The sequence below is a fragment of the Lissotriton vulgaris genome, chromosome 7 (genome assembly GCF_964263255.1).
Source record: "Lissotriton vulgaris chromosome 7, aLisVul1.2, whole genome shotgun sequence".
NCBI classification, from domain to species: Eukaryota; Metazoa; Chordata; class Amphibia; order Caudata; family Salamandridae; genus Lissotriton; species Lissotriton vulgaris.
The window spans coordinates 193276449-193302010 of NC_141695.1; the positions used below are offsets into that span (position 1 = coordinate 193276449).

General features: G+C 49.7%; 1 protein-coding gene across 1 annotated transcript in view; it reads left to right on the forward strand.

Annotated features, from left to right (window-relative positions):
• The first annotated feature begins 268 nt into the window (after window positions 1-268).
• Window positions 269-25562, forward strand: part of LOC147701162 (lens fiber membrane intrinsic protein-like) — a 121153-nt gene continuing 95859 nt past the window's right edge. Inside the window, exon 1 of the mRNA XM_086929922.1 lies at window positions 269-454. Coding sequence (XP_086786048.1) covers window positions 412-454 — 43 coding nt within the window. The 5' untranslated portion in view covers window positions 269-411. The remainder of the gene's footprint in view (window positions 455-25562) is intronic.

Below are 25562 nucleotides of genomic sequence, written 5' to 3' on the forward strand. Positions count from 1 at the left end.
CCCCGTGTCTGGTCCGGCATTGACGGACAGGCCCCTCGTCCAATGGCAAGGCTCCGTTTACGGAGCCAGCCAATCAAGGACGAGGGCCGAACAAAAGCCACACTACAGTTCTCAACAGGATTTCGCCTGCGCGGAAAAGCTGCGCAGAGCGCAGCTTCCGCTAGGCGAAACCTAAAAACTTGAAGTTCTCGGACTTTTTGACCTAATTCTGGCAGCGCTTTGATAAATCAATAGGCAGCATTGAGAAGGCAAGCCAGCATGGAGCCTCCTGCTAATCCAGCAAATCAGGCCACCTCAGCGCCTATATACCCCCACGGGTGGCAAGCAGCGCTCTACAAATCCACCCTACATTACATTAGATCACTCGTAAGGGGAGAGCGGAACTCGCCCAGCAGGCAGGGACCGGTAACCATGGGTCCTTCTACAAGAACATCAGTGGAGACAGGAAATGCAGGTATGTCCTCATCTATGTATGTTAATGTTTGTTTGTATGTATGTGTTTTTGAAATTTATAGCTTGTGTTGGTGACCCACAGGCTTTAGATGATGTAGAATAGGCCCACCATAGCGTTTACAGCAGGCGCTATGGTGGATAAAGCCATATTTTCAGAAAACACTTACATTTCAATAACTCTGCCTCTTCATGAAGATCTGCTGGGAAAGTATTCCACAGCCTTGGCGCCGCCACTGAGAATGCTCGCCCACCTGTGAGCTTTTTCATAAACACTGACAGCCTTATTCATGAAGGCTAAATCGGCTCGCAAAGGGCCGGATTCTGAGAATCCGGCCCTTTGCGAGTGCGATTTTTGCTTTTGGGATTCAGCATCCCAAAAGCAAAAATCGCTAATTGCGATGTCGCAAATGTGCGAGGAAATGACATTTAAGGAATCTCTATTTGAGATTCCTTAAATGCTATTCAACATCCTATTTCAATTTGCGATTTCGCTATTTCTAGGCGCAATTTACCGCGAGGTCAGACCTCGCGGTAAATTGCGAAAACTCAGAAAAATGCATTTAAATGCATTTTTCTGAGTTGCATGTTACACACACACATGTCCTTTGGACATGTGTGTGTGCAACACCTGTGTCACAGATCATTTGAGGGGTGCTACAGGGTGTCCTGTGGACACCCCTGGCACCCTTCAAATCGCAATCTTATTTGCGATTAGCTAATTGCTAATCGCAAATAAGGAATACTCCCCATTCATTCCTATGGGCCTTTTGGCCCATAGGAATGAATGGCGAGTTATTCCTTATTTGCGATTAGCAATTTGCTAATCGCAAATAAGGAATCAGTAGGAATCGCATTTTATTATGCGATTCCTACATGATTACCGTTTTGCGAGTCCTTAATAGCGAATCGCTATGATTCGCTATTAGGGGCTCGCAAAACGGCACCTTCATGAATAAGGCTGTTAATCTTTCACAGTGACTGAGGGAACTGAATGCAGAAGTCGAATGGGATGGGACAACTTGGAGCGCAGTGTTCCTGAGGACGCTCTGCTACCAGCAGTCGTCTATGACCTGGGCATGAAGGTCTATATTTACTGCACTCTGATGCAGAAGCCACTGAAGCGCCACTGGGTAACCACTTTTAATTTATTCAACAAAAGGGTATTCCCTAAAAAAGATGCTGCCTTATACTGTAAGTTAAGAAATGTCAGGGGATGTACAAGTGCTTTTACCCCTGGTGCCACAGACCCCAAGTTTTAAGTGTGCTTATTTTGACATTACCACCAGTATACTATATCTGGAATTTTTGGAGTTAATACTTTCCATAACAAAACAAGCATTGGCAAAGCCCTTATTTTTCAATCATAAAACCTATTGGCTCTGAGCCTGGGATTTTCCCTCAGATGGCTGTCTGTGCATGCACATCTTTGAATAGTTTTTCCTTATGTTTTCATGAAGACCACCATGCACAGCAGTGGCAGCATCTTCCAAGGGATTCTTTTAAACCATGCATTATTTCAAAGAGTGCTCCTCGCATGCGTTTGCTTGCTGATACAATGCCAACCTTCTGAAGAGTTAAAAGACATTTTAAGATGAATGCCTGCTAACAGAGAGGGTACCACTCCCAGTGGGATGGGACTAAGGGGCAAGTAGCTCTGGAGATTTGCAGGAGTTTCTAATAAAGAGAGTATTAAAGCTTTTGTAGAACCAGCTCAAGCTGTTGTTGCCTTAGGGAAATGCTGCAGTTACAACACCAACACATTAATGCACTGTGTGAGAAGCTGGCCTGGTATATGATGTACACTTATGTAAGTGGAAACCTTGCACCAGTCCAGAAAACTGTTATGTTGATTTAAGTGGTCTTAGACAACCTTAGAAAGCTCTCTAATGGAAGCTGTGGAGAGCAGCCTCCATGCTTAGTCCAGAAGGAGCGTAAAACAGCTTGTTTTACCAGAATGCAAACTTATAGTATAGATTAAGTGAAAAGAACCACACCAAATATGTATAAAAATATGTATTTGTTGCATAATACTCTCAAGTAGTTACCAATATCTCCAACATGGAGATAAACACAATTCACACAATACTTTAGCAAAGAAACACACGTAAATACACAGTGGACCCCGAGGGGGACCAAACCATATACTAAGAAAGTGGTATAAGAACCATGACTCAGATCAAGACAGTGTTGAGAGGATGTAGAAGTGCCGGGAACCCACAAACCACCCAAGGTAAGTAGATAGGGACCCCATGGAGAGCGTGTGCAGTGTGTGGGAACACACCGCATGCTCCATTGAAGTCAACACGTAAGTCACGGTTGGATTTTTAAAGATTACCTTCCCTTCTCAGTAGACCCTGAAGAAACCCCATGGAGGACAGAAGGTTGGAGAACCACCCCACCCATGGATATCCTAGTACCCACGTTACCTCCACCAGGGAAGCCAGGTGCATAAGTGTGAAGTGGTGTTGGAAACCGCTGTCGTTTCCTATGTAGGACTTCGGGAAAGTGCAGCTGCTGGAAGAGGAGAAAGTGTCCAGTGGAATTTGAAGGTTGATTCTAGACCAGAAGTACCTGGAAGCAGAGGGGAAAGAGTCTATGCTATCCCGGGGTGACCAGGATACTTGGAAGATAAATGCCTTCCGATGTCAGGTGTTGCTGGAGAGTTGACGAGGACCTTGACTCTGCAGATGTGAGGACCAGGCGACGCTGAGGAAGTTAAGGAGCCAAACATGAGCTGTAATACGTCGGATGTTGATTGCAGAGGGGTCGGTGTCCTGCAGGAACAGCAACAAACCTTGGCAAATGCAACCCATGCAGAGGTCGAAGAAGGTGCAATGTCGGGACCAGCAAGGTCCAGGGTAATCACCAAAAGCAGGGGAGTCAGGGCAGGTCAGAGCAATCAGGGGAACCCAAAAGAAACAAAAGTGACCCTCAAATGGACTCATAGGCCGGAGACACTGGAGTCGTGAGAGGACCTCAAGCAGCTCACCAAAAGATGCAGGCCATGATGCACACCATGCTGTGTGGCTGAAGATTCTGGTCACTGGAGATGCTCGATATTGGGGCTAATTGGAGCCCAAAGATCTTGGAAAGAAGTCAACAAGTCTTTGAACCTCAAGTTGATGCGATGCACAGGGGTACGGTTATTGCAAACCCCTTGAGGGATACTGGCCTCAAACTTTGTGAGAGGGCAGGACAGGCCTCCGGAGCTGTGGAAAACCACCATCTATGTTGCAGAGCTGTTCGGAGTCCGGAAGAAGCTCGGGTTCTGCGAACCGGTAGACATTGTTGCGGTGCCTGCGGTTGCAGGGGAGTGACACCTTCACTCCAAGGGAGATTTCTTTAAGTGTTTTTGATGCCTCACAGGCCTTGGAAGGTTCCTTTTCAATGTACAGGCACAGGCGATGCAGCGGACTGGAAGGGAGACAAAGTCAGGCCCAAAAAAAGTCCAGCGAAGTCCAGAGTGCCCATAAGGTAGAAGTGGTGTCTGATCTGAATCTTATCCCACAATGAATTGAGGGAGCTACACCCAGCTAAGCCCTTAAGTACCCTAGGGAAAGGGTTGGGAAGATTCAGGGCACCCTCCCAGGGGAGGGTCTGGACATAGGGGAGGTTACTCTCATGTCCTTTGTCCAGTTTTGTGCCAGAGTGGGAGCTGGTTTGAACAGGACTATGCATGGGGACACCAAATGTGCCCCTCATTCAGACTGAGTGGTGCTGGCAAGGGCACCCACCCTGCCCAATACACTAAATCTTGTCTGGGAGGTGGTGACACCTCCCTATGACAGGATGCCTATTGTTCTGCCTTCACCTGCTCAAGCCTGGCTCAGCAGCAGGAGGGCAGAATTGTGTTTCTGGTCGGCAGCAACTCTTGTGCACCTTTGGTAAGGTATAGATTGTAGAAAGTCAGGGATGTTTCCGATTAAGGAAGGTAGATTCCAAACCTGATTAGAAACCCTTTTTGCGACCTTCTTCTGTCACTTTTAGAATCATCTTGGTCACCTCCTTGGTGGGGTCAGTCCTCAGACGGGTGTCTCTAATGCCATCCCGAGCTGGTTAAGGACCTCCGTTTTATAGTCAGTTGTGTTCTGGACCACGATTGCTCCACCCTTGTCCGCTGGCTTGATAACAATTTGGCCATTGTTCTTCAATGACTGTAACTGCCGGCTCATTGCTCCGTCTTCAGTTTGGAACATCCTCCTGAACAACTGATAGTCTACATTCATCCCCCATTGTCGAAACATCGACAGCTATACATTGCATTTACCATTGTGGACAACAGTGATAGGTTCTCCATGTGTCCATAAACTATGGTGTTGTAAATAGATTAGCCATGGACCATAGGCTGGATTGGCACTTTATATGATTTAGATGTACATTGCTCACTGCCCTCCCTCTCCCACTTACCCTCACTTTTGTACTACGTTGCACTTACCTTTCCTTTCATAATGGGGCACCTCTTTTGAATTCTGTGAATTCTTTTAATATGTACTTTTGCTGCATTCTCCGGGAACATGAGAATTTGTGTTCCAAATGAATAAATGTACGGAATTTTATCTTGAAATTGTTCTGAATTAATTCTTCAGGTGAGCTTAAAATATTTGTCTTAAACATTGTGTCCACTAGGGCCATTTGTTCTATGTACCAAACTTTACCCAGGTCCTAGTGATTTGTCTGGGGTAACCCCCCTATGCGTTATAAGTCTGTCTTCATTATTGCTTCAAGTTCTAGATAGATAGAGAGTCAATGCTGTCAGTTGGTAGTCTATGATTGTGGTTAGCAGGTTGGGAAGATTGATGGGGGGTGGCTGGGATTGGAAGTTGCTGTAGATCTTAGTAACTTTTTTCATGAAATAAGTTGGAAAGGTTTTTGCAGAGTTCTTGTGTAGCATTGATGGTTTGGGTTGCGGCTGTTAGATTGGTAAATTCATTGACAATGGCAAAACGTTCCTTGTAGCTGTTGAAGCTAGATTTCATTCTTAGGTTCATTCTTAGGTTCAGGTTCAGCCCACATGCCCTCGCCTCCGAGAACTACATTTTTTAGGAGACCTCAACTACCACCTTGAAAACAAACACAACAGCAACACCTCCACCCTTCTGGACAACCTGGCCAATCTCGGACTCAAACAACTTGTTGACACCCCCACCCATGTAGCCGGACACACGCTGGACCCTATCTTCACCTCCAGCAAGCACATCTCCTTCGATCGCACCACAGCTCTCCACTGGACGGACCACAGCTGTGTTCACTTCAGCTACAAAACCACCCTGACCCACAACCACCCACAACCTATTCCTCGGAGAAACTGGAACAAAACCACCTCCGACCAACTCCTCACATCACTCAACCAAAACCCTCCCACCCTCTCATTGGACCCAAACCAAGCGGCCACCAATCTCAAGCAATGGATCACCCACAGTGCTGACGAATTAGCACCCCTGAAAAAGCACCAGATCAAATCAGCCAGCAAAAAGGCTCCCTTGTTCAATGATGACCTTAAAAAATCCAAGAAGCTATGCCGCACCCTGGAGAAAACATGGAGAAAAACCCCAACCACCGACAACATGGCCACCCTTAAGGCAGCCACCCGCAAACACCACCAACTGATTCGATCCGCCAAGAAATCCGCATTCAAGGATCATCTCGACAACAAAACTCACAACAGCAAGTAACTTTTCAACATCGTTAAAGAATTCACCAACCCCACCGCAGCATCTAACGACATCACTCCCTCCCAAGACCTCTGCGATGCGTTATCCTCCTTCTTATACAACAAAATTGCCGACATCCACAACAGCTTCGAGAATACTCCCAGCGATCAACCCTCCCCACCCCCCTCAGATTCTACTCCGCCAACTAACAACCTTAGCGCCTGGAACCCAATCACCACTGAAGACACCATCCACCTAATGAACTCAATCCACTCTGGCTCGCCAACCGACCTCTGCCCCCACCACATCTTCAACAAAGCTGACTCCATCATCGCACCCCATCTCCGTGATGTCATCAACTGCTCGTTCAACTCTGCCACCTTCCCAGAAAGCTAGAAACACGCCGAACTCAGCGCCCTTTTGAAGAAACCCACAGCAGACCCCTCTGAACTTAAAAACGACTGACTCATATCCCTCCTCCCATTCCCGGCCAAAGTCATTGAGAAAGCCGTCAACAGCCAGCTCGCAGCCTTCCTTGAATCCAACAACTCCCTCGATCCCTCTCAGTCCGGATTTTGAGCCAAACACAGCACCGAAACCACCCTCATTGCAGCGACAGACGACATCCGAACACTACTGGATAACGGAGAAACAGCGGCCCTTATTCTACTCGACATCTCCGCCGCTTTCGACACAGTCTGCCACAGCACCCTCATACAACGCCTCAGCAACATCGGCATACAAGGAAAAGCCTTGGACTGGATCACCTCGTTCCTAGCTGGGAGAACTCAGAGAGTCCGACTTCCCCCATTCAACTCAGAGGCCACTGAAGTCATCTGTGGAGTACCACAAGGATCATCACTCAGTCCCACCCTCTTCAACGTTTACATGAGCCCACTCGCATTCATCGCGCGCCAACACAACCTCAACATCATCTCTTATGCCGACGACACCCAATTAATCCTTTCCCTCACCAAAGACCCCAACACCGCCAAAACCAATCTTCATGAAGGCATGAAAGAAGTAGCCGAATGGATGAAACATAGCCGCCTAAAACTCAACTCAGACAAAACAGAGGTGCTCATCCTAGGATCTTCCCCCTCTGCCTGGGACGACTCTTGGTGGCCTTCCGCTCTGGGCACAGCACCCACACCCACAGACCATGCACGTAACCTTGGCTTCATCCTAGACTCCTCTCTCTCGATGTCCAGACAAGTCAACGCAGTCTCATCCTCCTGCTTCAACGTACTTCGCATTCTCAAAAAGATCTTCCGCTGGATCCCCCTCGAGACAAGAAAGACTGTCACCCACCCACTGGTCACGAGTCGACTGGATTATGGTAACACACTATACGCCGGAATCACAGCAAAATTACAGCAAAAACTCCAACACATCCAAAACGCATCAGCGAGACTCATATTGGACATCCCTCGCCAAGATCACATCACCGGACACCTAAAAGACCTCCACTGGCTTCCCGTCAACAAAAGAATTACATTCCGTCTTCTCACCCACGCACACAAGGTCCTCTACAATCTAGGACCCGAATGCCTCAACACTCGACTGTCCTTCTACAAACCCACCCGCCAACTAAGATCGTCCAATCAAGCCCTCGCCGCAGTCCTGCGCATCCGAAAATCCACCATGGGTGGCAGATCCTTCTCCTTCCTGGCTGCCAAGACCTGGAACTCACTCCCCACTCACCTCCGCCTTACTCAAAACCACATCTCCTTCAGAAAAGAACTTAAAACCTGGCTATTCGACAAATAATGAACCCCTTCCCAAGCGCCTTGAGACCCTCTGGGTGAGTAGTGCGCTATATAAATGCCCGAACTTGAACTTGAACTTTTTCTTGGTCTTTTTTACTTGATGGTGATTGTGCATAAGTGCGTCCCTGTACATGTTTCTTGGGGTTGTTCCTCTGGTTTTTCTCTATTTCCTTTCAAGTTATTTGCAAACTCTCTTTGATTTTCTATGGTCAGCGTTGTATTAAGTAGCTTGTTTGTTGATCTTTTGGGTTTGGTTTTTTCAGGAGTGCCAGGGTATTGGCACAGGTGGTGATACTGTTTTTGAAGTTATTACTGTAGTTGATTTTGTCATTGGTGGGGCATGGGTGGTTGAGTTGAAGGGTGTTTCTGTAACTTTCTTCCAGCAGCGGCTTGAGGTTTTGCTACATTCCGAAGGTGTTGTTGGTGGCACTGCTATGTGGAAGTGGATGATGGAGTGGTCCATCCATGTGAATTATGCAATGTGGCTGACTTTAACCTTGTCGCTGGAGGAGAACATGGGGTCCATTGTGTTTCGGGGGATGTGTGTAGGGCCTTCTACGAGTTGGGTAAGGCCGCTGTTCTGTAGTTGTTTGAGCAAGACTTGGAGTTTGAATCCATAGGACCATATAGGTAATTGCACCTGAGTATGAAGTCTTTGGTACCCATGGCAAGGAGTGCTGTGACATTGGCGGGGAGGTTGCTGAAGTGGATGTGAGTTCCTGGGGGCCAATAGGCAAGGGTGCCTTTGATTGTGGTTTTATTTGAAGCTTGAAGTGCATTATTACATAAAAGTTACTTCTGGGTCAGTGTAAGAGGTGCATTTGATGGTGTCTCTGTGGATGATGGTGAATCCTCTTCCAGGTTTAAGGACTCAGACCTGGTGCAGGATTTTGCATCCAGTAGGGATGGCTGCCGCGATTTCTGGCGCTGATGCAGGGTTGGACTAGGTTTAGGCGAGGAAGAGGAGGTCTAGTGCGTTGGAGTTGATGAGGTCAAAAATCTCATTGGAGTACTTGCTGAGTGATCATGAGTTGAGTCTCACGCATGCGAGTGAGTGTTGTCTTAGTGCTGCGTGAGTGCGGGTCTTGAGTTCTGACTTGGTGAGGGGTGTGGTATGTGTGTGTGGGCAGTGGGAGCAGGTATGTAGCATCACCTGAAGTGTCAAAGTGAGCAGGCAAAGGGGCCCACCGTGGACTTAGGTGTGACTCAGCAGCAGGATTTGTGGTGGCATCCAGGGTTAAAAAGGTGGAGTTTGTCAGTGGTGAAGCTGAGGGAGGCATTTGGACCAGGGTTCCTGGAGCTAGGCGTGGTCCAGGCTCAGACGGGTCCAGATGGGCTTGCCCTAGGTGCGCTGCAGGTACGCCCACGGCGTACATCCGCTGCACAACTGCGCTGCAGCCTCCGTTAAGTTGGGCCTTGGAGAGTGGGAGGAGACAGGGGAGTGGTGGGCGGGCTCAGCAAGGGTGGGAAAGTCTGGCAGGGAGAGCGGGAAAGTCCGGCGGGAGCTGTAAGGCAAAAAAATGCAATCCGCGCAGCAAATCAGGGGGGAAAAATGACTGAAGAGACTAAGATGCACAACAGAGTAGTAAGAGGAGGAAAAAGGGGCAGTTAAGAGGAATATAGGATGCAAAAAGGAGAAGTTACTTAGAGGCAGGGGAAGAACAAATGACACAAACAAGAAAGAGCAGTTACTGAGTTAAGCAGAATGAGCAACTAACAAGACAAGCATTTGCAATGCAATAGGTCGAGTATTTGTGGGAGTGTGAGCAATTGGCATTGTAAATGATAATGCTTTTTATTTATGTGTTGTTTTTTTTTTTTTTTTTTTTTTTTTTTTGGTGTAAAAACTTTTATTGATGTTCATCATCCATTTAACAACAAGACAATTACACAGTAATCATGACAGGAGAAAGGAACACGATGTCCCGTAGCAATACACAGCTATTTAGCCGACAACCCTCCGGTCCGGCAGCAAAGGATGAGGATGATACGGCAGACCATCAGGAGAGAAACATCGGAGTCATGAAGTTTTACTTTTTTTAAATAACATTTTCGCTAACTGTTCCATGTATAAAACGTTGGAAAACAAACCAAACAAAGTGGCTCAATAATAGTGCTTAGATGCGAAGCAATATAGAACAGAATACGCTAGTAGAACACCCCGACCCCCCACCCAGGCCTAACCCCTTCACCCCCCGCAGGACGTGAGCAGGAGTTCCCACTATATGAGTACAGTAGTAGTCTTGCCCCGTGGCAGCCCACAGGTTAGCCAATCATCTCCTCCTCATCTTCCGAGTCTTCGTCTTCAGCCTCCTGAAGCGGGTCACATATGTCCCCTCTGTATCTATTCCAGGCCTCCCACACCCCGTTCCATTTCCTTGGATTCGCTCTCACTTTGTAGACAGTTCGTTCAGTTAACATCAGTTTGTCCATATGTTGACACCATAGCGACAAGGTAGGTAACTCAGCCACCCCCCATCTCTGTGCGATATCACGCTTAGCCAGCATTGTTCCAATTGTAACCCACTGCCGTTGTCTGAGGTTAAGATCAGTGCCCTCCCAAACATTCAGAAGACAGAGGCGCGGTTCGGGTGTGAGGGAAGTGTCAAGGGCCTGGGAAATCGTGCGCATGACCTGTTGCCAGTACCGGGCAATGAGAGGGCAGCCCCACAACGTGTGCAGTAGTGTGCCATCCTCCCCACATCCTCTAAGACAACGAGGGGAGTCAGCCCTGTGCATTTTGTGTAGGGTGGTCCTCGTGTAGTACGTTCTGTGCAGTATTTTCAGTTGTATGAGTCTGAACCTTGCGGAAACCCCAGCCTCCCTCGGGGATGCTACAGCAGCGTTCCAGTCCGTCTCATCCATAGCGCCCAGCGCATCCTCCCATTTTTCTCGCAGGGTCTGTAAGGGGTCAGGGAGATTGTTCAGCAATTTGCGATAGGTGAGTGAGGTGGCTTTCGTTTGCATGTAATCCGTGAGGAGCCGGTCTTCTAGGGGCGAGGATTCCGGGATTGTGGTTCCCGGCTCCAACACCGCCAGGAGAGCGTGCCTGATTTGGACGTACCTATATGTTTCCGTGGGGCTCAGCTCATATTGTTGTTGGAGTTGCTCGAATGGTATCACCCCAGTGGACGTCCAGAGGTCCCCCACCGTAGAAATGCCTATATTGTCCCATTGGGTGAACCCTTTACTGGTCCTCAGGCAGCCCAGTTTTTTAGTGTCCCAAAGCGGGGTAAGCTTCGTAATGACTCCCTTCCACTGTAGCTTGGTAAGTGCCCTGTACCATAGGGTGATTGTGTGTTTAGTGGGGCCAATCAGGTTCTTGAGTAGACTATGGTTATAGAGGGGGGCCAGGAGACTCTGTGTCCCGAGTTGGGCCCTGTCCGCCATGTACGCCGGGTCAGTGTGTGGTGCATGGACCCATTGGTTAAGGACCTTAAGTTGGGACGCCCAGTAATAAAGCTGTACGTTCGGTAGCGCAATGCCACCATCGTACCAGCCGCGGTTCAGTTTGAGGTGCGCTATCCTCGGGGGACGCTCACCCCAAAGTAGAGTGGTAACCATCGCGGTAATCTTCTGGAAGTAGGAGGGCGGAATCACGACAGGCGCTTTCTCAAAGACGTAGAGGAAGCGCGGGAGCGCCATCATTTTGAACAGCGCAGCGCGGCCTAAAAGTGTGAGCGGCAGGGACGACCAGTGCCGCACGTCTGCCTTCAAACGGAGGAGGGGGGGGCGCTAGATTTCGATTGGTGAAGACGGTCATATCGTTAGTGACATGGATACCTAAATATTTGAAGGAAAAATCTGTCACCACCAACGGACAATGGTCCGGGAGGACTGGGCGAGGGCCCTTCAGTACATAAAGGACCGATTTCGTCCAGTTAATTGTGTAACCAGAGGCCGCACCGTGCTTGTCGCAAAGCGCCAGTAAAATCGGGACACTCAGTTCGGGTGCCGATATGTACACCAGCATATCATCCGCATACAGTGATATTCTATCTTCCCAGGTCTCCGTCCACCTGATGCCTCTCAACAGTGGTGTCGTTCTGAGGACGATCGCGAGGGGTTCAAGGACCAACGCGAACAGTAATGGGGAGAGGGGGCAGCCCTGGCGGGTTCCACGCGCCAAGGAGATCGCCCGAGAGATATGGCCATTGGCCGCTACGTGAGCTACTGGGCCTGTGTAGAGTAGTCGGATCCAGGATAGGAACTTCGGACCGAAGCCCATCCGGTGCAGGACTGCGAACAGGTACTGCCACTCCACCATGTCGAAGGCCATCCTGGCGTCCAGCGACAGGATGGCTGCTGGCTCTGTCAAGGAGTGCGCACGCGCCAACGCGCCGTGTACTCTACGGAGATTTAATGCTGTACTCCTGTGAGGCATAAAGCCGGATTGGTCCGGGTGGATCAACTGGCCAAGGTGTGGGGTCAGTCGATTAGCGATCACCTTCGCCAGAATCTTCGCCTCTGCATTGAGTAGCGAGATCGGGCGGTAGGACGCACAACATTCTGGAGGTTTCTCAGGTTTTGGGATAGCTACTATCGTTGCCAGGCGCTGATCCAATGGCAGCGTTCCTGACTCACGACAGTTCTCGAACATGGCCAGTAGCGGTGGGCCCAGTGTGTCGGACATCGTTTGGAACCATTCGATTGGGATCCCGTTCGGGCCCAGCGCTCTGCCCGTGTGCAGTGCGCCTATCGCCATACGGAGTTCCTCCACCGTGAGATCCGCTTCCAGCTCGGTTTGCACCTCCGGCGTTAGCCCCTCCACCTCAACCTCTTGGAGCGCCAGTTCTGCCTGTCTCGGCGTGACCACCACTTCTGGGGTGTAAACTGATTGAAAGTGGTCTGCCAGGAGGTCAACTATCTTGGGAGGGTGCGTGTGAAGCGTCCCCGTGTGGTCTTGCAACTGCAGGATATGCCTTCCTCCGTCCCGCTTTTTGTCCAACCAAGCCAACAACTTGTTGGCTTTGTCGCCTACATCATAAACTCTGCATGCCGTCGATTCGATCCGCTCCAAAACCCTACGGCGGAGAAAGTCGTCATGTTTTAGCTGGCAGAGAGTCAGCGCGTGCCTGGTGGCCTCCGACGGGGTGGCCATGTGGGTCGCATTTGCTTGTTCTAATTGCAGTTCCAGTTCGACCATTTCCAGTTTCTGTTTGCGTTTATGGTCGGCTATGGTCGAAATGGCCTGGCCCCTGAGCACCGTCTTGTATGCTTCCCAGAGAACCGTCGGCGAGGACACCGACCCGGAGTTCTCCTGGAAGTAAAGTTTAGTGGCAGTTTTAAGGGATTTTCGGATCGGGGGAGTTTTAAGATAGCCAGGGTAGATGGGAAAGAGACGCGTGCGGGCCGTGGCAGAGCAGGACAGCGTAGCGAGCAGGGGAGAGTGATCTGAAATACCCCGTGGTGCGATGTGTACATTGTCAAAAGTGAGTTTACCGCCCCCCAGTGTGAGGAAATAGTCTATGCGCGACAGGCAAGCATGAGTGGAGGAATAGTATGAATAATGGCGATCGGTAGGGTGAAGCTGCCTCCAAATGTCTACCAGACCCTGTGCCTCTAAGAAGTCCCTGAATTTCGTTGGGCCGGTAGGGAGGGGGCGAGCCGGGAACCTGTCCATATCAGAATCAGCCAATGCATTGAAATCTCCGCCCACTAACAAATCCCCTTCCGGGAGTTCCAAAAGAAATTTACCCAGGGCCGGAAGTGCCGATGAATGTAGCGCCGGCGGGATGTACGCAGACACCACGTTGATGGGCACGCCCTCCCATTGTCCACACACCGCCGCGAAGCGGCCATGTTGATCTGTTTTTGTGGAGTGGTGAATGAAACGTGACGTCCTTTTTACCCATATCCCAGTTCCCCGGGATCCCGAAGTAAAGTCTGAGTGTATCAGCATGCGGTATCCTCTCCTATCCAGGGCTTTGGAGGCAACCCCCACTAAATGTGTCTCTTGGAGGAGGGCGATATCACAGTTCAGTCTCTTAATGCATTGTAGGACCAGCCCTCTCTTCACTTTATCACCCAACCCCCGCACATTCCAGGACACTACCCGAAGCGGTGGTACCGCCCCCACCCCAGTGTCATGCGTTACTACAGCAGGCCGCGGGGGATCCGCCATATTGTGGTCAATCGGACAGTTGAGCGCCCTAGAGGGCGGGGCGGAGGCATAACAAATAGGGAAAACCCCAGGCCATCGTAACTAAGCGTGTGCGAGTACCGATACAGTGATCGAGGAGCAGAGGCGATATACCCGGTGTAAGGAATACGGTCAAGCGTGAGCACTAGCAGTACCAAGATAAGAAGTTGAGCCAAACATTTCAAATTAAACAACCAACACAACCCCCCCATTCCCAACAACCCCACCCTCCCTGCTTCCCTGCTACACGGACTCCAAACTGCCCGCCACCCCAATCTAGCAGAGTGCTTCATCCCACCCCATAGAAAACACACAGTTACTTGCTCGTTGGGGGTGAGGAGCGCTCCGGAATCAGCGGCCCCTCATTCCCTCCACGGAGGCCCTCGGCCCAGTGTCCATGACGGTTCCAGCCACAGTACCAAACTTTTACAGTGCACCCATGTGGTCAAGGGTCCACCTCCGGACTCAAAGCAGGTTCGTCTCGTATCGGAGAACTTCTGCCACTGTTCGTACCCTCGGCACCTGCAGCGGCGGAATCAGAGTGAGGCGAGCCGGTCTTAGTCCGTCCAGGGCGACGAGAGTGGGAAGCCGGACGCCAGCCGTCCAGCCAGTCTCGCGCAGTGCTTGGGTCATCAAAAAACCATGTTCTATTTTCCGCCACCACCCGAAGCCTGGCTGGGAAGATCATAGAATATGGGAGTTCCCGTTTCCTAAGTTCTCTTTTAATGTCCAAGAATGTCTTTCGCCGCCTGGCCACTTCCGCCGTGTAATCCGGGAAGAAAGCTACCGTTGAGTTAAGAATTTTCACCGGCGGCGAGACACGTGCCGCCTGCAGGATGATGTCCCGGTCACGGAAGTTAAAAAGTCTCGCTAGGATCGGCCGCAGCGCGGCCCCTGGTTTCGGTTGACCACCCGGGACTCTGTGGGCTCGCTCCACAGAAAAGAAAGCCGACAGGCCCTTGGGTTTAAGATGAGTCTTAATGAGTTCCTCCACATAGAGATCCGTAGCCCTCACACCTTCTGACTCCGGAACGCCAAGAATGCGCACATTGTTTCGCCTGGAGCGGCCCTCCTGGTCGTCGAGTTTGTCCTTAAGGTGCTTGTTTTCGGCCATGACCGCTTCCATGGCCGTCTGCAGTTCCGAGACATCCTCCACCAGCGACTTCGTGACGAGCTCCAGAGAGCCTACCTTTTCCGCCATTTTATGAAAGTCAGCGCGGATTAGGGTGATTTCTGTTGAGATACAGCCCACCGTTGCCTGGACCTGAGTGAGAGCCTTCATGATATCGTCCAGTGTCGCCTTCTTCGGCCCCCCGGACTCGCCTGGTTTCACAGGGGGAGTTTTTCCCTCCGCCGGAGGGGAAGCGGTCCTGTTGCTGGTGAAGCGGTCAATACGAGTCTGGGTTGTGCCGCCTTTCACACCTTTCCCGGCCATCGTTCGGTCACGGAGGGAATACAGTTCGTCGGTCCGGTGGGGTGCCAGGTAGACGGGCTGTTGCCGCGCTGTTCCCGGTGCCGGACGTAAGGACCTCTGTCGTTAAAAGTTAGACTCTTACACGGTCTGTCGGGCAAAGTGTGGTCGGTGGCTTCGGTAGTGTGCGGCCACCCTTCCAATGAGACGTCGCTGAAGAGAGCGAGTCGAATGACGCAGGACAGGACCGTTACTGGGCGTGGGGCTCCTGCACCGACCACTTCCTGTCTGCGGCTGCCAGGCAGGCTGCACTTCCGGTCGGACTCAGCTAGCACTTGAGGGCCCGGAGGTGGGCCTAGGCTCCGGTCGATTCAACTTTCGACGATAACTCCGGCTTTCAATGGTCGATTATCGTCTGGAGACCTGCCGCCAGTCCCGCCCGGTCCCGGGCGTTCGGTGCCGCCGTTGGAGGTAACAAACAGTCACGGATTATCGTGCGGATAGATGGAGAGGTCGCTTCCCCGCCGGAGCTAGTCCTCTATGCTGCCGCCATGTTCGGCTGCCAGCCACGCCCCCCTTATGTGTTGTTTTTGAAACAGATAAATAAAAGGCATTGCCATTTATAATGCCATTAGCTTAAACTCTTGCAAATATTAGATCAAGTGCATTGCAAATGCGTTTTTTTTCTTGGAGTTCAAGTTCAAGTTCAAGAATTTATATAGCGCACTACTCACCCAGAGGGTCTCAAGGTGCTTGGGGAGGGGTTCATTATTTATCGAATAGCCAGGTTTTAAGTTCTTTTCTGAAGGAGATGTGGTTCTGTGTAAGGCGGAGGTGCGTGGGGAGTGAGTTCCGGGTCTTGGCCGCCAAGTAGGAGAAGGATCTACCTCCCATGGTGGTAGAAAGAAAAAATTGAGGTGTAGAAAGTTAAGAGAATAGATGCCGTAGAGGGCCTTTCAGGTGCTGAAGCAGCTTTACAGTAGACCCCGTCTAACTGCCACAATTAGCGAGGATGTGGACTAGGTTGAGGGTTGGATTGAGTCCACCTGTCTGACGTTGGCCCCGGAAATTAGTACAAAACAGAAGTGATCTAAAGTGCCGAGCCCATGGTTTGCATCATCTCTGAAAGCATCTAAATTAATATGTAAACAGATAGTTTGAGGATGAACTACTGTCGTGTGACCAAAACTGATGTTAAAACAGTGCTCAGATCCTACCACAAAGGGATTAAGCTAGCCAAAAAAAACAATTTTGATGTCAGAATTCTAAAGGCAGGTAATCATTCAAAAGAAGTTTTTAAATTTGTAAAATCGTTCTGTACGCCCAAAGCGGGCTCATTGAGTTACCGCCTTCTGAGGAATGGTACGAGAGCCTTGCCTCATTCCTTCAAGAAAAAATTGTTTCCATCCAGGCTAGCCTCCCTCCACCTTTGTTGGGAGATAGTACTTCAGTCCCTGTTTCAGAAGGGGTCAATGATCAGGGCACACCGTACCACTGTACACCACCCTTACCAGTGACCTGTTCCTTGAACCTTTTTGACCCTATTTCCCTGGAAGATTCTCTTAGGACCTAAAAGGACTTAAGTCAGGTTCTCCATTGGACCCCGCCCGCCTCTATTTTAATCCTTGGAGCAGAAGCCTTAAAGTCATCTGTGAACCAGCTATTGAATTTCTGCCTTTCATCTGCTACGGATCCTTCTAAATGGCGACAAGCAAGGGTCATCCCATTGTTAAGAAAGGCACAAGCGAATCCTTATGATCCCGCCAATTATAGACCCATCTCCCTCCTCCCGGACTTTTCAAAAATCTTGGAGAAACACATTAATCAGCAGGTATCCTCCTTTTTTGAATTCAACTGCTTATCTCATCCTAGCCAGTCTGGTTTCCGACCTAATCATAGTACGGAAACTGCCCTTTTGGAGGTAGTCAACTTCATTCGGCTGAATCTGGAAGCAAGTGAGAGAGCGCTGCTGATCTTGTTAGACGTATCGGCAGCGTACGACATGGTCTCACACCATATGCTTCTGTCTCTGATCTACTCGATTGGCATCAGGGATCAGGCCTGAAAATGGATGGCATCCTTCCTTAAGGAGAGGATAGCAAGAGGTCTGGCGCCACCCTTACTCTGCTGCCTTACGCCAGTTGAAGTTTGAAGTCCTGCAGCGGTAGGCTTTGAGTCCGACCCTGTTTAACATCTACCTCTCACCCCTTGTTATCGCAGGGGGCTAAAATTGTGTTTATGCTGATGACACGAAGCTGTTGTTTTCATGGAAGAACCGCAAACCATACCCGTTGTTTTCTATCAGTGCCTGCTTTTCAGCTGTTTTTGTGTTGCTGGTTGCGAATCAACTGAAATGTAGTGCAGGGAAGATAGAGTTACACCGCAGCAAGTCTTTTGGCCTGCTGACGTTGCTGCCCCCTTGACAAATAACAACCCGGCCGTGAAATCTCTGGGGTTCCTATTGGACAACCAACTGCTCTTCCACGCCTAAGTCAATGCGGTGGTGTGCATCTGTCTTTTCTGTTACGTCTTTTGCGGAAATTATTATTTTTTCTTTCAAGAACGGCTTGACAACAGGTGACTCAAGCCCTGATTATATCTCGGTTGGACTATGGGAATAGTCTCTATCTTGGCATGCCTTGCTATCTGCTGGACAGACTTCTGCTTGTCCAGAATGCAGCTGCCTGTACAATTTTTGAGCTGCCCCGCAAGGCATATGTGTCCCACCTCTTGAGGAGCCTTCACTGGCTCCCAGTAAGAAAGAGAATAACCTTTAATACCTTACTCATTACCCAGAAAGCCCTGGGTCCGGACCAGAGTATCTCAAACGGAAAATCACATTCTATACCTAACGTAGAACTCTCCGTTCTTCTGATCTGCTGCTAGCTATCACCCGAGTTATTTATTTATTTAAGACATTTATATAGCGCAGCTATCACCTTACAGGCATCCTGGTGCTGTAGCTTCACGAAGTGGCAACACGAAAGTAGCAGAGAGAGGTGTCCGGCAGGTTAAGCCTTTGGAAACAGCCAGGTTTTGACCCGTTTCCTAAAAGGGAGAAGTTCCTCCATTTGACGGATATCCAAGGGCAGACTGTTCCAGAGTTTGGCAGCAGCAAGTCCGAAAGATCTGCCCCCGGCCCTAGCCTTCTTAAATCTAGGCACTCTCACCAAACAGGCAGTTGCTGAGCGAAGTGCTCTGGTTGGGGTGTACCAAGCAAACCTGGCTTGCAGAGAGCTGGGCCCAAGTTCATGCAGGGCTTTGAAGACGAGACAGAGGGATTTAAAGGACACTCGCTGCCTAAGCGGGAGCCAGTGGAGTTCAGCCAGCGCCGCTGTGGCCGAAGACCTTCTGGGCCAGCCAAGAGCCAATCTGGCGGCAGCGGACTGAACGCTTTGAAGTCTGCCTAACAGCAGGCCTGGTGACTCGAGCAACAGCGCGTTGCATTAGTCAAGGCGGCTTAAGATGGTACACCTGACTACCAAAGCCCGGGCCTGTAAGGGAAGTAGCGGTAAGATCTCACGTAGGGACCTGATAAGGGCAGAACAAGTGGACACCGTTTTCGCAACCTGCCCTTCCATGCTCAATTTATTATCCATCATAACGCCCAGATTGCGAACAGTAGTGACCGGCTGAGTTTTTGTCACTGATTCTGGAGGCCAGAAATTAACCGGGAAAGGGAGAGGAATCCGGCTTCCAGCACAGAACAATACCTCAGTTTTGGTGGCGTTGAACTGTAGTAAGTTGTTATGTAGCCAGCCAGCCGTATCTCGCAGACAATCGTGAAAAGACTCCAGGGAAATCGATTCCTCACCCTCCCAAGAGAGGATGAGTTGGGTATCATCTGCGTAATTGATGGCATTAATCCGATGAGATTTTATCAACGTAATTAGGGGCTTCAGATAAACGTTGAATAAAATCGGGCTGACTGCCGAACCTTGAGGCACCCCATGAGACACCGGAGAAAAAGCAGATTGAAACGGGGAGGAGGGACACCATCTTCTGCCTATCAAGCAGGAAGGAGCGAAACCACCGCAGGGCCCCACAGCCCACCCCGGCCTCACTCAGTCTTTCCAGGAGGATCACATGATTTACCGTGTCAACTGCGGCAGACAGGTCAAGCAGAATCAAAGCCACTGCTTGACCTCTGTCTGCAAGCATTCAAAGGTCCTCCATGGCAGTGAGTAGAGCTGTTTCGGCCCCATGGGCTGGGCGAAAGCCAAATTGTATTTCATCCAGAAATTGATGATACTCCAGATGTTTAGAAAGGCTTGAGCTCACCCAGCGTTCAACAATTTTTGCAGGGAACGGTAACAAGGAGATAGGTCTATAATTCTATAGACATTCTGGGTTCAGGGAGGGTTTTTTTTAACAATGGGGATACCAGGGCCTGTTTCCATGAGGCAGGAACCGTGCCACTAGCCAGTGACTGATTACAAATCCTACAGAGGGTAGGAAAAAGTTCATCTCCATAGTCTTTCCAGATTTTATGAGGGACAGGGTCCAGAGGTGATCCCAGGGCATTTTGTTCCAGAGGACAGGGGGCAAGGCTCTCTCTAACCTTAGTCCTGTCCTCGGGAACAAAATGCCCTTTCACTTAAGAAGCATTGAATCGACCCCTCTGTTTCGAAAGAAACAGAAAACTTGGCTCTATTCTTGCCAATAATCTTTCCTCCCCGCTGCTCTCCTTTCAGCCTTTTAACACCAGGACACTCTTGGGAGTAACTGTGCGCTCTACAAATACCCCAACATAGACATAGACAATAATTATCTCTTATTAACATTTTTGAAAACAAAGGCACAGACTGAAAGACTTTATTGCCCATAGCTATAAGAGTCCATGTGGTAACATTAATTTGGGAAGAAGTTGAAGGTGTCTGAAAAGAAAAGCAAATTGCTGCCCCCTTTAGTGGGCTCAGGTATTCTAAGGTTTTGGAGCTCACCTCAGAGAAGCACCCTGCTTGGAACAGGTGCAACATGTGCTGCTTCTGATGGCCTGGGAGGGCCTTTAGTTGACTTCTGTGCTGCTCCATAGTGTTTTTCCTACACGAGTACAGTGAGAGCTGCTCAGTGCAGACAGTGCTTAAGTGACAGACAGTCCGCACACTGCTTTAGTTAAGGATGCTGTGTAGTGCTTTAGTGAGGGATGCTGGGCGGTGCTTTACCAAAGGACGCTGTGTACTGCTTTAGTGAGGGACACTGTGCGGTGCTGTAGTGAGGGATGCTGGGCAGTGCTTTACGAAAGGACGCTGTGTAGTGCTTTAGTGAGGGACACTGCAGTTCTTAGTGAGGGACGCTGCACAGTGCTTTAGTGAGGGACACTGTGGTGCTTTAGTGAGGGACAAAGTGTAGTGCTTTAGTGAGGTAAACAGTGTGTTGCTCTAGTGAGGGATGCTGTGCGGTGCTCTGGTGAGGGGTGCTGGGTAGTCTTTTAGTGAAGGGCACTGGGCAGTGGTTTAGTGAGGGATGCTGCGCATTGCTGTAGTGAGGGATGCTGTGCAGTGCTGTGTGAGGGACACTGTACAGTGCTCTAGTGAAAGACAGACACTAGGAAGCGCTGCAGTGAGGAACAGCCTGCAGTGCTTTAGTGTAGTGGTTTCCAAATAGTTACAATTTACTATTTTGCAGCAAGTTTATGTATTAAGAGAGGTGTGTGTGCATTTGTTAGAATCACCACCTCCTTAGCAGCATCCTGCATAGGTTTAGAAACAAAAACATTGAAATGCGGAACAGGATTGTAGATTTCATAAAATGTACTTGCTGTAATTGCTCAAAAGGAGTCCAACCACCAAGGGCCTCAAACCCTCAATCTTCTGTTCCAAAGTCAAATGACTTATCCATTAGGCCATGCGGTCACGTCTATAAACCATGTCCTATTCACCGTGAATCGGAGCATTCTTGTCCGCTGCTGACAGCCCATGGAGAGAGGACTCGACGGGTGCTGCACTAGAGAGAACCTGCACGTCTGCTCAGAAGTACTTGCTAGCAGGCGCTATGTGTGGTAGCTCCACACCATCGTTTACTTTCCTCTCCTTCTAGAGGATTGAGAGATTACGTTTTGGAAATACTTTTTTTAGCATCTGGAAGTTTGAGTCCATACAAAAATGGCCTCCTACTCGCATGAGTAATATCACAAGTGCAGTGTAGAGACTTCCGCCCAGCTCTGTTTACCCATTTTGTTTCTATTCTTTCATACTGAGCCTGTGCTTTTCTCAACATTTTCTCAGCCAGTCATATTTTTCTTTTCAGCCTCAGTGGTTTATGTTCTTGCCTCTTGTTAGAAATGGGATTTCTGGTTGGCTAGGGCTTGCGCCTAAACCATGCAGAAACCCCCACTCTAGTCAGGTTAAGGGAATTACACACTAAAGATAACCCCTGCTTACCCCCTTGGTAGCTTGGCACGAGCAGTCAGGCTTATCCCAGAGGCAATGTGTAAAGCATTTGTGCAACACACACACACAGAAGCAACACGCTAGGCACACCACAAAAGAGACTCTGCACAAGGTTATATAAAACAAAATAGCTTTTGTATTTTCCAAAACACATTAGAAACATAATCACACAATGTACACTGTGCCAACTGGCACTAGGCAATATTCACAGGGGATTTTATACAGGACTAGGCCAATTGGGCCGTGGTGAGAACCATCAGAATGCAGGTAGTAAATATAAAACACAACCAGTAACTACTGGTACACTAATGACCTCAGCATCATCACATTAGGCATAAAACACATAAGGCCTCAAACCTCATTAGCATAAACACATTACGCAATAGGTCACACCAGCATAAACACATCATGCAATCTCATTAGGCATCACATAAATCACACTAGATCAGCTTCACAGTAGGCAAAAAACCTCATAAACATAAACCCATTATGCATTCTCGGTAGGCATCCCGTTATGCATCATTACATTAGGCATGTACCCTATTATGAATAAACCTATTATGCCTAAACACAGAACTGACCCCAGGCCAACTGGCCTTTCACTGGGGCTCAAATTCCCTATGTCCAAAACGTCAGGGCTTCTGTAGGGCTTTCCAAGTGGCCCTCTGGCTGGCAATGCAGCAGAAGCAAGGTGTGCAATGCACTGGAAGCTGGGGTGCACCTCACCCCTTTCTCTTTCCTCAAAAGGAATGCCCAACAATGTTGCAGCTGCCCGCTCTCCCTCGCGGGTCAGCTGGAGAATTAGGCTTGGCACCATTGTGCCTTCTGAGCCCCGACTGGGACTCTCAAACAACATTGCCCAAAAGAGAAATAAATCAATCAATCAATCAATCAAAGACATTTGTAGAGCGCACTACCTACCCATAGGGTCTCGAGGCGCTTGGGGGGCACTACCGTGCCTCGAGAGCACCCATACTGCTCTACGTGGCCCCTCTTTGCCGGGGCTCCTCTGACCATCTAAGCCTCCCTTTACCGGGGCACCGAACGAACACGAAGCAGAAGGCTCCCTCACAGCCCCACTCACTGGGGCTGCTTCTCCAATGTTACCAAAACAGATGGTTGCCACAGCAGGCACCAACAACAGGCAGACTTCAGCCCCACTCACCGGGGCGTCTCAGGACTCCTCTGGCTGACCTCTCCGGTGTCCTTGGGCTCATGTACAGCCTCACTCGGGACTCCTCTGGCTGGCCTCTCCTCCTTGGCTGCCCAAAACGGGCGGACCAGTATTGATTTCGATGGGCCTGTGTGGCTCCACGTGGACACGGGAGCCCACCCTCAACCAGGCTGCACCTCCGCCTGGCTTCCGGTTTTTCCACAGGCTTCCCCCAGCACCGTCCAGTGCGTGGTGGGCTCTCGCCTGGATTCTCCTTTCCGGCTCGCATGAGTCAGGCCACGCCCCTAACCAGGCACGAGCGCCTGACTTCCTCTGGGCCGATCTCGGCAGTGCGGTGGCAGCGGCTCCTGGCAAATGCGGGGTGGGCTTCTGCTAAAGCAACAATGCGGGGTGGCCCCCGCTCTTTAAAAGTGCATAAAAGCGGGGTGGGGACCTGCAAAAGCGCACCAAAATGCGGAGTAGGCTCCCGCTCGCTTGGCAAAATGTGGGGTTGTCCCCCGCTCGATAAATAAGCAAAAATGTGGGGAGGGCTCCCGCAAAAAGCCAGCAATGCGGGGGAATTCCCACATCGGGATTCCCTCAATGCAGGTCACCACTCAGCGATGCAAAGGCACCAGCACGCTCCCTGTCCTGGGAGAGAAATATTAGCTCGCACAGGGTGCTCAGGTCTAAAGTTCCAGGGGGCAAAGGCTGGTCCCAGGCAGGCCAGCACACAGGACCCTCCAGCAGGAAGGCAGTCCCTCGTGACGGTTCCTCCTGGGGCCCAGCAGCAGCAAGTCGCCTGGAAGCACAAAAGCATACCACTTTCATGGGGTCACAGTTCCAATATTCATATCAACATTTTTCTTTGGCTGCCCTGGCACAGGGCTTAGGGGGAACCAGTCCTAACTGGTTCTGGGGAGTGTGGAGCACTTTGTTGACAAGGCTCCTCTTTCCCTTTGTCAGGTGGGGGCTCATCATCAGACACAACACAGGGGGGCGGAGCCAGCATTCACATAGGCAGGCAAAGACAGTCATTTTATTTGATTAAATCCAACAGGTCTTGTAGACAGGCATGCACACTGTAGGCTCGACCTAAAAAATGGCAGGAGACAGACACTAACACTAGTCAAAAGAGCAAGGCAAGGTCAAGGTGCACTGAAGTAGAAGAGAGATGTCTGAGTACCTACTGGGCCATAGCAGCCTGTAGGTGCAGTTTTAAACTGCCATTTCGACTGACAAAATAAACCTTCTGCTACGCCCACACCTTCCTTTTTAATACCTATAAGTCACCCATAGGCCCTGAACAGCCCAGAGGGCGGGGTGCAGTATTTAAAAAGTTGGACATGTACTTTTAGGTTTTACATGTCCTGGTAGTGAAAAACTGTTACATTTGTTTTTCACTACTGCAAGTCAACCACTCCCATAGAATAACATTGGGTACCTTATTATATTTAATGAGTGATAACTTTTAATTGAGAGCAGGTATACATATCGAGTTTGGTGTGTATGGAATTGTGGTGAAAATTCCCCTTTAATGGAAAAGTCAGATTTTGAGTCACAATTCTTAAAATGCCTTTTTTAGAAAAGCTGTTGAGGGGTGATGCCCCAAAACCGGTCCCAGGATGCTTGTTTCTGGTCCAGGGAGGGCTTGGCATGGCAGGTCAGGCTGGGCTGTTCCCATGAGGCACAGGGTCAAGACTGATTTGCATATGGCTGGGTCCAAACTAGGGTGGCATGGTGAGCAAAAAAACAATGGATTTAAACCAAGTCTCTTGACTGGGGTGGATGTTTCATTTGCTCTGCATTCCATCCATCGTCTGCGTGTCTTTTGTTGTCTTGCTCTAAGTGTGCCGGGTATGCCCAGATGTGGGTACCGGGCTCACTGTGTTACTGAATTCAAGCGACTCTGGCTGATGAGGGGTGATGCCCTGATACTGGTCCCAGGATGCTTGTTTTCGGTCCAGGGAGGACCTGTCTTGGCATTTCGAGCTAGACTGTTCCCATGAGGAATAGGGTCAAGACTGTTTTGTATATGGCTGGGTTCAAACTAGGGTGGCATGGTAAGCAAAAGAACGATGGATTTAACCCAGATTTCTTGACTGGGAGTGAATGTTTCATTTGCTCTGCATTCAGTCCATCATCTGTGTGTCTTTTACTTTTAGAAAGTTGGCATTTTCTTGTCCTAGCCATTTAGTTCCTGCAGCCTGGCCATGGATAGCCTGACTAGGTGCAGCTATCAGTTGGTCTTTGTGTTATTACTCCCAGACAGTGAGACAAAGGGACGTTAGGTGTTGGCAGGATGGGTTCATCTAAGTTAACAAGACGGAGGAGCTCTCACCTACCACTCTTACACATCAGAAAAGCTCTGCCTGAGCTCTTTCACAAAGGGTTCAACACTAGTCTGTTATGCCCTCAGATAATCTAGAAGTCACTTCTACTTCAAAAGTGGGCAATAGGTCTAAATATTGGACCAGTAGAACCATGTCTATAGCACACGTCTGGACATGTGGAAGATTCAGAAGTAGAACTGCTTTGCTGCTCTGCAAGAATGACTTCTACTATGCCTTCTGCCATGCTGCCTGAGGGAA